Genomic DNA, 12628 nt, shown 5'->3' with positions numbered 1-12628 from the left:
AATTATAAATATGTTAAAGAAATTAGAGGGCCTGGCACGGTGGCTCCGGTGGTTGGAGTGCCGTGCTCCTAACGCCGAGGTCACCGGTTCGATTCCCACATGGGCCAGTGAGCTGCGCCCTCTACAGCTAAGATTGTGAATAACAGCTGGAGCTGGGCTGCTGTGAGCAGAGGAGCTCTGTGTGAGCTGTGGTGGGCTACTGTGTGCTGCCATGAGCTGCTGGTGGCCAGCGTGAGTGGCCGGCAGCTGGCAAGAGCTGCCGTGAGCTGCTGTGAGCGGCCAACCGACGACTGGCGACCAACTGCCTCAGCCGGGGGGAGCGCAAGACTCATCATACCAGCATGGGCCAGGGAGCTGTGTCCTACACATCTAGACTGAGAAACAACGGTTTGAACCGCATTGGGGCGAGGGGGGAGGGGTGGAAGAAAGAGGAGAGAAAAATAAAAGAAATTAGAGGAAAAAATGGATAAAAAGATGAATAATGTCAACATAGAATTAGAATCTCTAAAAAGAATTAATTGGATATTCTTGATTATGAAAAAACACAGTATGAGAAATGAAGCATTCATTGGATAAACTTGACAGCAGACTGGACACAGAGAAGAAAGGAAAAGTGAACCAGAAGACAGAGCAATAGAAAATCTCTAAACTGAAGCACAGAAAAAGAGTGGCGAAAAAAGCAAAGCAGATTATGAAGGACATTTGGGACAATATAAAATGGCCCAACAGTCATGTTACTGGAGCTCCAGGGGAAGAGGAGAGAGAGAATGGGATGAAAGAAATACTTCAAGAGAAAATGGATAAGAATGTACCAAAATTGATTAAAGATTCTAGAAGCTTAGTAAACATCAAGCAGAATAAATACAAAGAAAGCCACAATCAAGGCATATCATAATTAAACTGCTAAAAACAAAAGTTAAAGAGAAAATAAAAGCAGCTAGAGAAAAAAGCCATATTTAGAAGAACATGAATAGAAATTGTAATTGACTTCTCATCAGAATCTACAGTACAGACGACAATAGAATGACATCTGTAAAAGGGTTTTAAAAACAACAAAGCTATCAGCCTAAATTTCTATGACCACTGAACATATTCATTAAAAATGAAAATGAATTAAAGACACATTCAGAAAGAAACCTGTGGGAATTTCTTGCCAGCAGATCCACAGTACAAGAAATGGTAAGGAGAGAAGAAATGCTGTCGGAATTTCTCAAAGCTGAAGGAGAATGATCTGTTATGAATACACAGATTTGCAGGAAGGAATAAAGAGCACGAGAAAAGATAAATATAAAAGACTGCTTATTTAATTTTAAAAAAGATTATCAACTGTTTAAAAGGAACAACAATAATAACTTGTGGGATGTAAACATGTGAAGAAGCAACTTTATGACAGTAGTGATATAAAGAGTAGAGGGAGAGTTATATTCTTGTAAGGTATTTACATTGTTGTGAAGTTGTAAAATACTAATTCAAGGTAGACAGTAATAAGTTATAGATCTCTAGTAATCAACATATAATACAAGTTATTCCTTAGAAAATAATAGAGGAGTAATGGAATAATACAATCTATTTTTAAATGCTGATTTGAATTTATGGTAATCACCATGCACTTAAAACCTAATTTTAAACCTAATGATGTTTTCCCAACAAAAGTTGCTATGTAATACAATTACATTCTATTTTTCAAGTAATGTTTTCCTGGGATTGTTTGAAATAAAAATATACAAACAGCTAACGAAGCTTAAACTCTATTTATCCTAATATGGTGAGGTATGCAGCTACAAATTAAGGCTCATCAAAGTGCTAGATGAGCGTGAGGGTCACAATTATATATGTAATGCTTCAAGAATGGAAGATTATATTCCCTAGCCACCCTGGGATGAAGGGGGAAATATTTGGATCCCTAACTAAAAAGGTGAGAACTCTTACAAAAGTGCTGATCCTAAAAATGCTGTCTGCCAAAAATGCCTACTTTGCCAAAAAAGAATAGCTGATCATTGAAATTAAAAGATTATTTAAGTGGATCGTCTTAGATGAAACCAGGGTGTTACTCATATGTTCATGATCTATATTTTATTAGGTTGGTGCAAAAGTAATTGCTGTTTTTGCAATTATTTTTAAACTTTTAAACCATAGTTACTTTTGCACCAACCTAATATATCGGATCCCCTGCCCCCAGCAGTTTTATGATGATCTCTACTCTGAGATTCAATACACACTTTGCATGAGTAAGAAACTGTGGACTGTAACTATAATTATCATTATTAGCCTTAAATGTATCTGTTCCTCATCTTCTAAGATTCACTTATTATTTCCCAGATTTATCACTTCAGACATTTTCAGTGCTTGAGTAATCTGCATTTTGCCTTATTTCTAAGATAAATTATGCTATTCTATGTAGCCATTGAGATGATATCTTTGTGTTGGCATGGAAAAGATATCTATGACATGTTTCTGAGTAAGGAAAACAAAGCAGCTAATAGTGTAATATTGATGTGATATAGATGGGAGGAGAATGCCTTCAATTTCTGCTTTATACAACTGTATATTATTTAAACTTTTAGCTTATTAATACACTGTATTATAAATAAAACTTGGTCCATGTCTGCTGTTAAGACTTTATTTTTTTCAAGTCAAGCATGTTCATTTTTTAAAAGAAATAAACTTAAAAGTTCAGAACTAGAGCAAGTTTGGGCATCTATAAACTTTTTCTGAATATGGTACATGGAGGACAGTAGGTTATGTGAGCAGTGGTAATTGATTAAACTTTTATAAGAAATAGATATTTATATAAGAGTACTCTATGAATTTGTTAGTGGTTTTCAGTATTGGTCTTGTTGCAAAAGGGAAAAGGCTTTAAAAGCCTAAAACAGTAAAGGAAGCAATAACTGTCTTGATACCTGTGTTAATTTCATCTGCATTTCACTCACAAGAATGTGTCTTGTCAAACTATGAAGAATTCAGTTTGATGTAGTCCCATTCATTTATTTTTGCTTTCTCTTCCCTTGCCTTTGAGGTCAAATTCATAAAATCCTCTCTAATACCAAGGTTAATAAGTTTAGTACCTATATTTTCTTCAATGTAATTTATTGTTTCAGGTCTTTTATTTAGGTCTTTGATCCATTTTGAGTTAATTTTGGCACATGGTGACAGATAGTCTAATTTCATTCTTTTGCACGTGGCTTTCCAATTCTCCCAGCACCATTTACTGAAGAGGCTTTCTTTTCACTATTGTATGTTTTTGGATGTGAAAAAACTCTTATCACCCAATTATCAAACAAAGCTGCCTAAGATTATTTTTATCACACAGTACAACATACAGAAATAAAAGTGGGTATTTCTTTTTTTTTTTTTTCTGAAATGCTTTGATTTAAAAAAATAAATTGGCTAACTTGCTCCAGTTAATGTTTAAAACTAGAACGACTTTCAGTCTGGTATCATGAAATGATCAATGATAAAACTCCAGAAATTTCTACTAGAGGTGATTTAGAAATCTAGGATTCATAGAGGTATAGACAATATGAGCAAATGGATTTTTTTCTTATTATCTCCATTTTTGTACTATCAGGAATATCAGTGTGTTTTACATATGCTTTAGGACTTGGCTAAATTTGATAGCAATCCACTGCTCCCTGCATGTCCACGTTTAATTGTCCTATGCAAGTCCCAATGCCCACAGTTGGACTTTTTCTGTGCCATTGTTCTGGTTACCTCTTTTCGTCTGGGAGTTCTTTTTTTGGGTGAAGCAGCTCAACACTGGTTAAGAGGTAGTCTCAGCCTTTTGGTTCAGTTCTACCTAAACCCAAGGAGAAGAACCCAAGCTTTGAAAGGAGTTGCATACCCATACCAAATTGGAAAATTAAAAAGAAATCATGTAAGAACAGTAACAGAAGATTTTACTGCCTAAAGTACTTCAGATATTTTTCATGATCGAGGACTGACGTGTTCCAGTCAATCAACCATCCTTCTCCTAAGAAATGTAATCTTGTCAATCAAAATCACGGAAATCAAATATTTTTTAAAAAATTTTTTCCTAGCTTTATTGAGCTATAGTTGACATATAACACTGTGTAAGTTTAAGGTGTACAACATGATGATTTGATACACCTATATATTGTGAAATGATTACCACGGTAAGGTTAGTTTATACATCCATTAAGGTGAGGTACACAAAAATATTTTGTTTTATTCTTACATAAATCACCAAAATCTCTCAGAATTCCAGCATGTTGGCGTATCTCCCCTACTATGTCTCTTGTTTTTTAAACTAACGTTTGTTGAACGTTTTTATTCCGAATGCTTTCCATGTGCTAATTCACTTAGTCCTTGCAGCAGCCCCACGAGGAAGCTGCTCCATGCTCAGCCGTTTGTCTCCTAGATCGGTGGTGGTCCGATTGGATAGTGGTAACTGGAGCCTGTACTTCACTTCTCAGTGGCTGGACCCTAACCTTGGTGGTAATCTCGTTCTTCCTGAACTGACCATTGGTCTCTCTTTGCCTGGTTCATGCCTCCCTTGCCCATCTTAATATAGGGTTTTCCATTGAATGTTATAGATTATTTCCTCTTACTACTATCTCATCTCAAAATTTAACTTAAAAAGATTTTCTTTCAATTTGAAAAAATTCTGGTAAAATACATGAGATAAAATTTATCATCTTATCCCTTTTTAATCATATAGCTTCGTGGGTATTAAGTTCATTTACGTTGTTGTGCAGCCATCTCCACCATCCAGCCCCAGAACTCATTTCATCTTGTGAAACTGAAACTCTGTACCCAGTAAATAACAACTACCCATTTCCTTTCCCCCAGCCCCTAGCAACCACCATCCACTTTCTGTCTTCATGAATTTGACTACTCTAGGTTCTTCATGTAAGTGGAACCATACAGTCAGTATCTGTCTTACTGTACCTGGCCTACTTCACTTAGCATAATGTCTTCAAGTTTCATCCATATTGGAGCATATATCAGAATTTCTTTCCTTTTTAAGGCTGAATAACATTTTATTGTATGTATTATATACCGTATTTTGTTTATCCATTCATTTGTTGATGGTATTTGGGTGGTTTCCACTTTGTGGCTTTTGTGAATAATGCTGCTATGAACATGCATGTATGAAAATCTCCTTGAGATTCTGCTTTCAATTCTTTTGGGTATATACCTAGAAGTGGGATTGCTGGATCATATAGTAATTCTATGTTCAGTTTTTTAAGGAACCCCTATACTGTTTTCCACAGCAGCTACACCATTTTACATTCCCGCCAACGGTGTACAAGGGTTCCAGTTTCTCCTCATCCTCAACACTTGTTGTTTTCTGTTTTTTGTTTGTTTGTTTGCTTTTGGTGGCCACCCTATTGGGTGTGAGCAACGGACTTTTTACACACTTCTCTGTCATCATCTTAGATACTTTACAGAGACAAATTTTTATTATGTATGTTTTTATTAATACAAATAGCTTCCTATCAACAAGTATGTGGAAATTATAAATTGTATTTTTGTGGTAATTCCTATATGGCCACAGAGTCTTTATGAATTAAAGAGAATAAAAAAGAAAGGCAACCACTGAATTGAGATTATTCCCTCAAACCCTTCTCTACCACACAAACTATTTCTCCATTGATTTTAAACTTAAATTAAGTTTTGTGATTTATGACATAAAAGACACTGAGTCTCATTCACAGATGTTATTCTTTCCACAGAAAATCCATTCCTCGCTGCCGAAGAATTAACAGGATGCTCTCCAATGAATCCTTACAGTCTCCTGCCTGCAACCGCTCCAACTCGCAAGCCTCCGTAGACAGCGCCTCCATGGAAGATTTCTGGCGGGAAATAGAAAGTATTAAAGAGAACAGCATGGGAGGGCAGGAAGAGCAGATGCCAGCCGAGGTCAAGCCTGTGGATGGTAAGGTGTTAGATTCGTTTTCCCATGTGTTGACTGTCTTTGTATGCTCTCTCGTTGTGTCAGCAGGTAGAAATCATCCCATTAGTGGTTTAACAAATGAATTAGTAGAATTCGGCATATCAGTACCTGTTCCCATTAATTTATATCTACAGCATTGACTCAGGGTGTTTTCTGTCCAAGGTGACATAACCTGAAGAAGAGCTGTCAACAAAATGCAAATTGATCCTTTACATATCGCTACTTAAAGATGCTGCGCCTGTTTATTAATTTGATTCATTATCATCTAGCAGACTGAGTATTCTAACTTTGATAGCCTTTACATCTGTATACTTGACTATTAATTACCAAAGCCAGTAGAGTGGGAAAAAATGTCAGTATAATTTTGGAGGAAACAAAGAGCAAAATTACTCACCTGGGGTTAAAAGCATAGGTCATATCCTCCAGGTCCTACTATCAACAAGTAAATACATAAGACATCCAAGAAACACTGAAGGTAGCTTAGCTAATAAGCAGATAAGAATGTTCTCATTTGTGTGTGTGTGTGTGTGTGTGTGTGTGTGTGTGTATACACACACACACCTGTTACACACATGTGTATGTACTTATATGTGTGTGTATATAATGTGTATATATATGTATCACACATACGTATATACATTTATATCTGTATTTTATAAAGACATTGAAATATATGATTTCATACCTATATCTTCACTTTCAATCTAATACACCCTAGATTCATTGTATCTTTTTCCCTTAACATATTTGTGACTTCCTTCTCAGTGAGAAAACTGGCTCCCATTATGTTAAATATATATACTTATTTGATCAAACCGCCCTGTGCATTACCGAATTCCCTCTGCCTCTCATTGCCCTTTGCCCTTCCCATCTCACTCGGGCTCCAACATCCCAGTCTAGACTACATCTCTGCAGAGATGCCTGCGTTGCTCTACTTCATCTAATGGCTTTAAGCTTTAGGACTAATTTTGGGCGGGAGAGAAAGTAGCCATCTGTATTTAACATTTGTACTTTTTTATATATCCAGTATCTATCTGATGTCTTTTCCCTTTAGCCTCAAGAGCTTCCTTCAGCATATTTTACAGAGCAAGCTTACGTTGATAAATTCTCTTGATTTTTATTCACCTGACAATGATTTTTTTCCACCTTCTTTCTTAAAGGATGTTTTTGCTGAATATATAATTATGGGTTGACAGGGGATTTTCTTCTTTCAGGATTTTAACAATGTTATCCTATTGTCTTTTGACCTCCATTGTTTCTGATAAAGAGTCAATGTATTCATATTGTTGTTCCCCTATATGTACTGTGTTGTCTTTCTCTGACTACATTCATATTTTCTTACTATCTTTGGTTTTTAGCAGTTTAACTTTAAGATGTATAAGTGCAGTTTCTTTTGTATTTATTTACTGGGTATTAGCTGAACTGGTTGATTTTTCAGCAAACTTTAAAAACTTTTGGACATTGTTTCTTCAAACATTCTTTTCTGGACCACTCTCTTTCTTCTCTGAAGCTTCAACTACACGTATCTTGCATGACTTACCATTTTCCAAAGGTCACTGGGCTGTTTTAAATATTTAAAAATATTTTTCTATCTTTCATACTGGATAATTTCTGTGATTATTTTAAGTTTACTAACCCTTTCTTGAAAGTCTCTAATATGTTGTCCATAATTCAGCAAACAGGAGTAACACTGATCTCTCCTATAGACATTCCTTTACTATGGAAAACATATATTCTACATGTTCTGCATTCTGAGTCCAAGGATTTAGACCATCTTCTCACCCCTAGTGTACGTCAACTCTAACCTTACCAATTACTCCTTACTTGCAGTTTTTCATTACTACTTACAGAGATAGAGAGGAAATCCAATTTTTAAAACTAATATTAAGCTATATTTGTAAATTCTATCTTCAACAATGAAAGTCTTATCTAAGGATTAAGTAAAGGAAGACTTTTAAGTCATAACTCACTAATTTAAGCAGTTTATTTTAGAGTAGGGCTGCTAAATGTACGTAGGTTTACCTTTGCATCTTCTGTTAAAGGGGCAGTTTACAAAGAAAATCAACAATTAAAACAACAAAGGAAATAAAAGATTTGCCTACCTAAGCAACTGGACCTGTAAAGCACATTAGAAGGCTTTGTTTATATACCAATAATGCAACAATGTAATAATCTAAGATTGCTAAACTGATGTTTTGACAGGTTATTTACAAATCGATCTCATCTGCTCTTCAGACAAACCTCATTCATTAGTGCCTGTTTAACATAGTTCCTAGAAATGTTCCCAGAAATGCAGTGGATTTTCTGTTATAAGATGTTGTTATTCTGAATTCTTTATTATTTCTGTACATCTAATTTACAATAGCAATTGATTCTCATTATGACGAATTTTACATTTTTAAATTGCCTTCCTAAAAAAGAAAAGATTACTTAATGTTCAGAATAAGGAGAAAAGTAAGAGAACAAATATCTATTGAACATACACTCTGTTCCAAGTTCTTTGCCATCTGTCACAACTTGATTTATTTAAAAAATACAGTGCAGACTTTTCATTCAACCTTATAGGACTGTGCACTGCTATGCACAGATATGCAGATATACACACCATCCAGTCAGACAGAGAATGTTCTAACTTTCTCTTGGTCATATTATTTTACAGAAGGAGAACTTGAAGCAGAGTGGTTGCAAGATGTGGGTTTATCAACCCTGATCTCAGGTGATGAAGAAGAGGATGGCAAAGCCTTGCTCTCCACATTGACTAGAACCCAAGCAGCTGCAGTGAAAAAGAGATATAATACTTATACTCAAACCATGAGAAAAAAGAACAAGCAATCTGTCCGGGATGTCAGAGACATCTTTGGAGTCAGCGAATCTCCTGTAAGTGATGAACATGGCTCAAAATGTTTGGTTGGATGGTGGGGTGGGGTGGGGTGGAAGGAGAACGTGGAAAAAGTATCAGAAAAGTCCAGTCACTCTCTAGATTTTAGAAAAAATTAAAGCATATGTCACAGTCCAAAATCTTACACATTTGAAACTTACGTGGTCATTCCTTATCCCTTGTACAGCAATCTCCCTCAACATAAAATTTATTCCCTTCTTTGTCGAAGTTGTAGAATAACTTTTTGGCCGTGGAGCAAGTCTTTGTGTGGATAGGATACATAGAGCTACTTAAATCTAAGCCGAATGGAAACTCTGTCGACAGGCACAGGAATCCCAGGAAAGTGGCCGTGGTATTATAAGCAAGTTCGAGTGGTTTGTTTTAAATAGGGATGGGGGTGGGAGAGTGGGTAGGATAGCCTTTATGTTCAAATAAATTAAAATGGAAAAAAGTGAAAGACAAGCATTAATTAAGTGGGAGAGAGAATGATTTACAGAAAAGCATAAGGGAAGGATCACATGTTTTATGAGGAATGGCTGGTTGAAATTCCAGCTTACCCTTAGCAGTTTCGTGACCACAGTTTTACTTCTAAGGCTGTTAGTCATGTTCTCCTATTTCGGTGTTTGTTTTACTGTGAGTTCTGCCTTACAAGTCACTAATTCACTCATTGCATCATTGTAGTGTTGCACTGCGTAACTGTGTTACTCATGCAACAAATACGTATTGGGTACATTATCTGTGCAAGGTCCCTATATATTAGATTCTATGCAGATAGGATTCTTGGAAACTTGGGGGCAATTAATGTATAGAAAAAAAAAGGAAAATTGATATTCTGCTGCGGTTACAAATAAAGTTGCCTGGGGCACATTAATCACTCTGATTTAGGTTTGTCGTCTGTTTGTTGTATCAATAATGACGTAAATTAAAACTTCAAGGATATTGGGTAACAAGCATGATTAAAGACAGTCCTCAACTTGAGTTACTTTAGGTTGTCTGTAAGTCATGTCTTCTCTTAGATACATTAATCACACTGGGTAGTTGCCAGGGCAGCTCACGTATACCTAGTTAACATTTGCATTTGTGCTAATAATGTCCTTGAATAGCACTATCTTTCAGAACTTGCGATAGTGCTGGAAATCATCTATTTCTGTGCTGTCCAGTACGGTGGCCCCTAGTTACACATGGCACTAGCACTTGAAATATGGCTAGTGTGAGTAAGGAACTGAATTTTTAATTTTATTTAACCTTAATTGATTTAAATCTAGTTACATGTGTCCTGTAGTTAATGCATTGAACAGCATAGTTCTAGAATCTTCTGCTGTATATAATGATATATCTTGAGGTAAGTGCACTGTGAATTCTGGCTGTTTGAACTTTCAAACTACTTGAAACCTATGTCTTTCTGGGCGGTGAGATTTTCTACATCTGTAATTGAATAAAGGTGATGCCCACGACTTGAGAAAAGTTTCCTGGCCAAGATATCTATCAAGGAAAAGGTTTACCCTGCTGGTTTAAATTCCCCGGGTCATTTTTCAGTTATCTCCCAGATCATCTTGAAAAAACCATAAGAATTTGGCCTATATGCTTCTTTTCCCACTTCTGTTTCCAGCTACTTTATACAAAGGGTGTTTGTGGGGACAGAGCCAGGAGTACAGTTTCCAGGCTCTCGGCCTCACGTGGAAAAGTGCTCACTCGGGTAGTAAATGGCCATCAACTGTGATTGGATGGCCATCAGCTGTGGCTAGTTGGCCGTCAGCTGTAACCAGTGAGCCATTGGCCACTAATATAACTGCCATGGCTACGTTAGCAGAAAAGGGGGAGTAGCAAGGGCGGAGTGAATGTGGATTGTGGATCGTGTGGCTCCTGCTTCCTGTGTCACCAACCCAGCCGCCAGTGAGACTATAGTGGTGTGACTCCCTTATCTGTGGCTCTGTGACTGTTCCTTTTTGGCCTCACCATGTCCTGCGTTCTTATGTGGGGAGCAGGAGCTGAGACCCCGCATGACACCCTGCATGACAGTGTTGCTCTTTGCTAGCAAAGTGCAAAATAGGAAAGGGTCCATAGGCTTCTCTCAAATCCTTCTGTTACTCAAGAAGATACGTAGCTAGCCTCTTTAGGTTCTCAAAAACTTTGGACATCTAGTAACATAGAAACAGGAGAGAAAGAACTCTTTGTGTTACTCCTTCTTTCACTTAAGACCCTGAAAGGAAACAAAGTGGGCACTTACTCACTGAGGCTTTAAGTATAAAAAGAAATGAAGAGGGAGGAAGATGGTGGCCACTTTAGTAGCTGCCAGAGGAGTGGGGCCAGCAGCAGTCCGTGTGCTGGCGGCTATTACTCCTCACGACTCCACAGGAACTACTTCCACGGCCACGCAGCTTGATGCGGGCGTGGTTCTGAGGGCTGAATCCAGAATGACCACTGGTTCCTACGTCAGCCAATCGAGTGACTGACAAGCTGACCCCTCTTCACAGTTATATTCTTTGCTGCAGCTCAGGCTCCACAGCTGATATACCCAGCAGTAGCTGATGCTGTTACCTGTCAGCTTGCTTTCCACAGCACTGAGCCGAATGAGCCTCCACTGGTACTCACAGCAGCCAGCCTCCTTAAGGAGATGTGTTACCACTAGCAGGAAGACTTGATGGCAGGAATCATGCAGGCTGGGACTCCCAAGAAGCAGGGCAGGTGTACGCAGTGCCCCTGAGGGGTATGATGGTAAGACAGTCCTTTGCCACTGGAGGCTCCCGGAGCTCCTGTATCTATGGCTATGTCCATTGCTACCTATCAGGAAGGCATGACCAAGGAAGAGTGTCTGCAATTCACTGCCAACTTCTCACTTTGGCCATGAAGTGGGACAGCTCCAGTGGAGAAGGGATCTGCCTGGCAGCCATCGCAGATACGGGGGTAGAGCAGCAGGTGCTCTTGGGAGACCAGATCCCCAAATTCACTATTGCCACTTTACCACCTCCCTGGATCCTGGGATTCTAGGATACAATTAGAGATGTCCCACACTGATGCAAAATTCAATAAACGGTTTGTCAAAGAAAAACAAAAGAAAGAAAGGAAGAGTCTTTTACTTTTCTGTAATGTGCAGGTACAATAAACTGTTAGGTACTTAACTCCAGAAAAGGCAGAGAGAAGGCCTAGGACAGTCCCTTTGTGGTGGCAGGCAGCCGGGGAGAGAGTGTCTCTTCCTCCTGACCAGCTTCCTCTTCTCCCCTTCCAGTCTTGCTGCTGAAGCCCCAGTTCTAGAGTGAATTAGGAATGAGGCAAGGAGAGTGGTTGTGATAAGATAAAGACCATATACCTAGGGAGTAGAGAGGTCTTGTGCTGTCCGGGCAAGTGGGACCTCTGAAAGTCAGTGAAAGCCTGGCACTGTACAGGCTGCTTAAAAATTCAGTTTATTCTTTTTTTCATTTTCTTTTTTAATTTTTCATATTGGGGCATATTGGGGAACAGTGTGTTTTTCCAGGGCCCATCAGCTCCACGTGAAGTCATTGTTTTCTATCTAGTTGTGGGGGGCACAGCTCAGCTCCAAGTCAAGTCATTGTTTTCAATCTTGGTTGCAGAGGGCGCAGCCCACCATTTCATGTGGGAATTAAACTGGCAACTCTGTTGTTAAGAGTTTGCGCTCTAACCAACTGAGCCATCCGTCCGCCTCTCAGGTTATTCTTTGTCAAAATGTGAAAAGCAATATTTTTTTAAAGTATTGTATTTTTACAACATATAAGGCCTAATAATCATCTTCACAGATATTTTTCCCCCCCAAAATTCAGCATCGTTTCTCCAAGTAAGAGACGACGTTTCTTAGGGATGTACCTAAAATTTTCAGT

At 38.1% G+C, this 12628-nt stretch overlaps 1 protein-coding gene and 1 pseudogene across 9 annotated transcripts in view; both read left to right on the top strand.

Moving 5' to 3' along the window:
• The window catches only part of ARHGAP28 (Rho GTPase activating protein 28), a 191781-nt gene that overhangs the window by 97590 nt on the left and 81563 nt on the right, over positions 1–12628 (top strand). For all 9 annotated transcript variants that reach the window (XM_033087885.1, XM_033087892.1, XM_033087890.1 and 6 more), the window contains 2 exons: positions 5697–5899; positions 8577–8794. In XM_033087885.1, the coding sequence (XP_032943776.1) occupies positions 5697–5899; positions 8577–8794 (421 nt within the window). The remainder of the gene's footprint in view (positions 1–5696; positions 5900–8576; positions 8795–12628) is intronic.
• LOC117038654 (proteasome subunit beta type-6-like) lies at positions 11066–11783 on the top strand (annotated as a pseudogene).

Source organism: Rhinolophus ferrumequinum, chromosome 19 (genome assembly GCF_004115265.2).
Source record: "Rhinolophus ferrumequinum isolate MPI-CBG mRhiFer1 chromosome 19, mRhiFer1_v1.p, whole genome shotgun sequence".
In the NCBI taxonomy this organism is placed as follows: domain Eukaryota; kingdom Metazoa; phylum Chordata; class Mammalia; order Chiroptera; family Rhinolophidae; genus Rhinolophus; species Rhinolophus ferrumequinum.
This window is presented reverse-complemented; position numbering and strand designations above follow the sequence as displayed.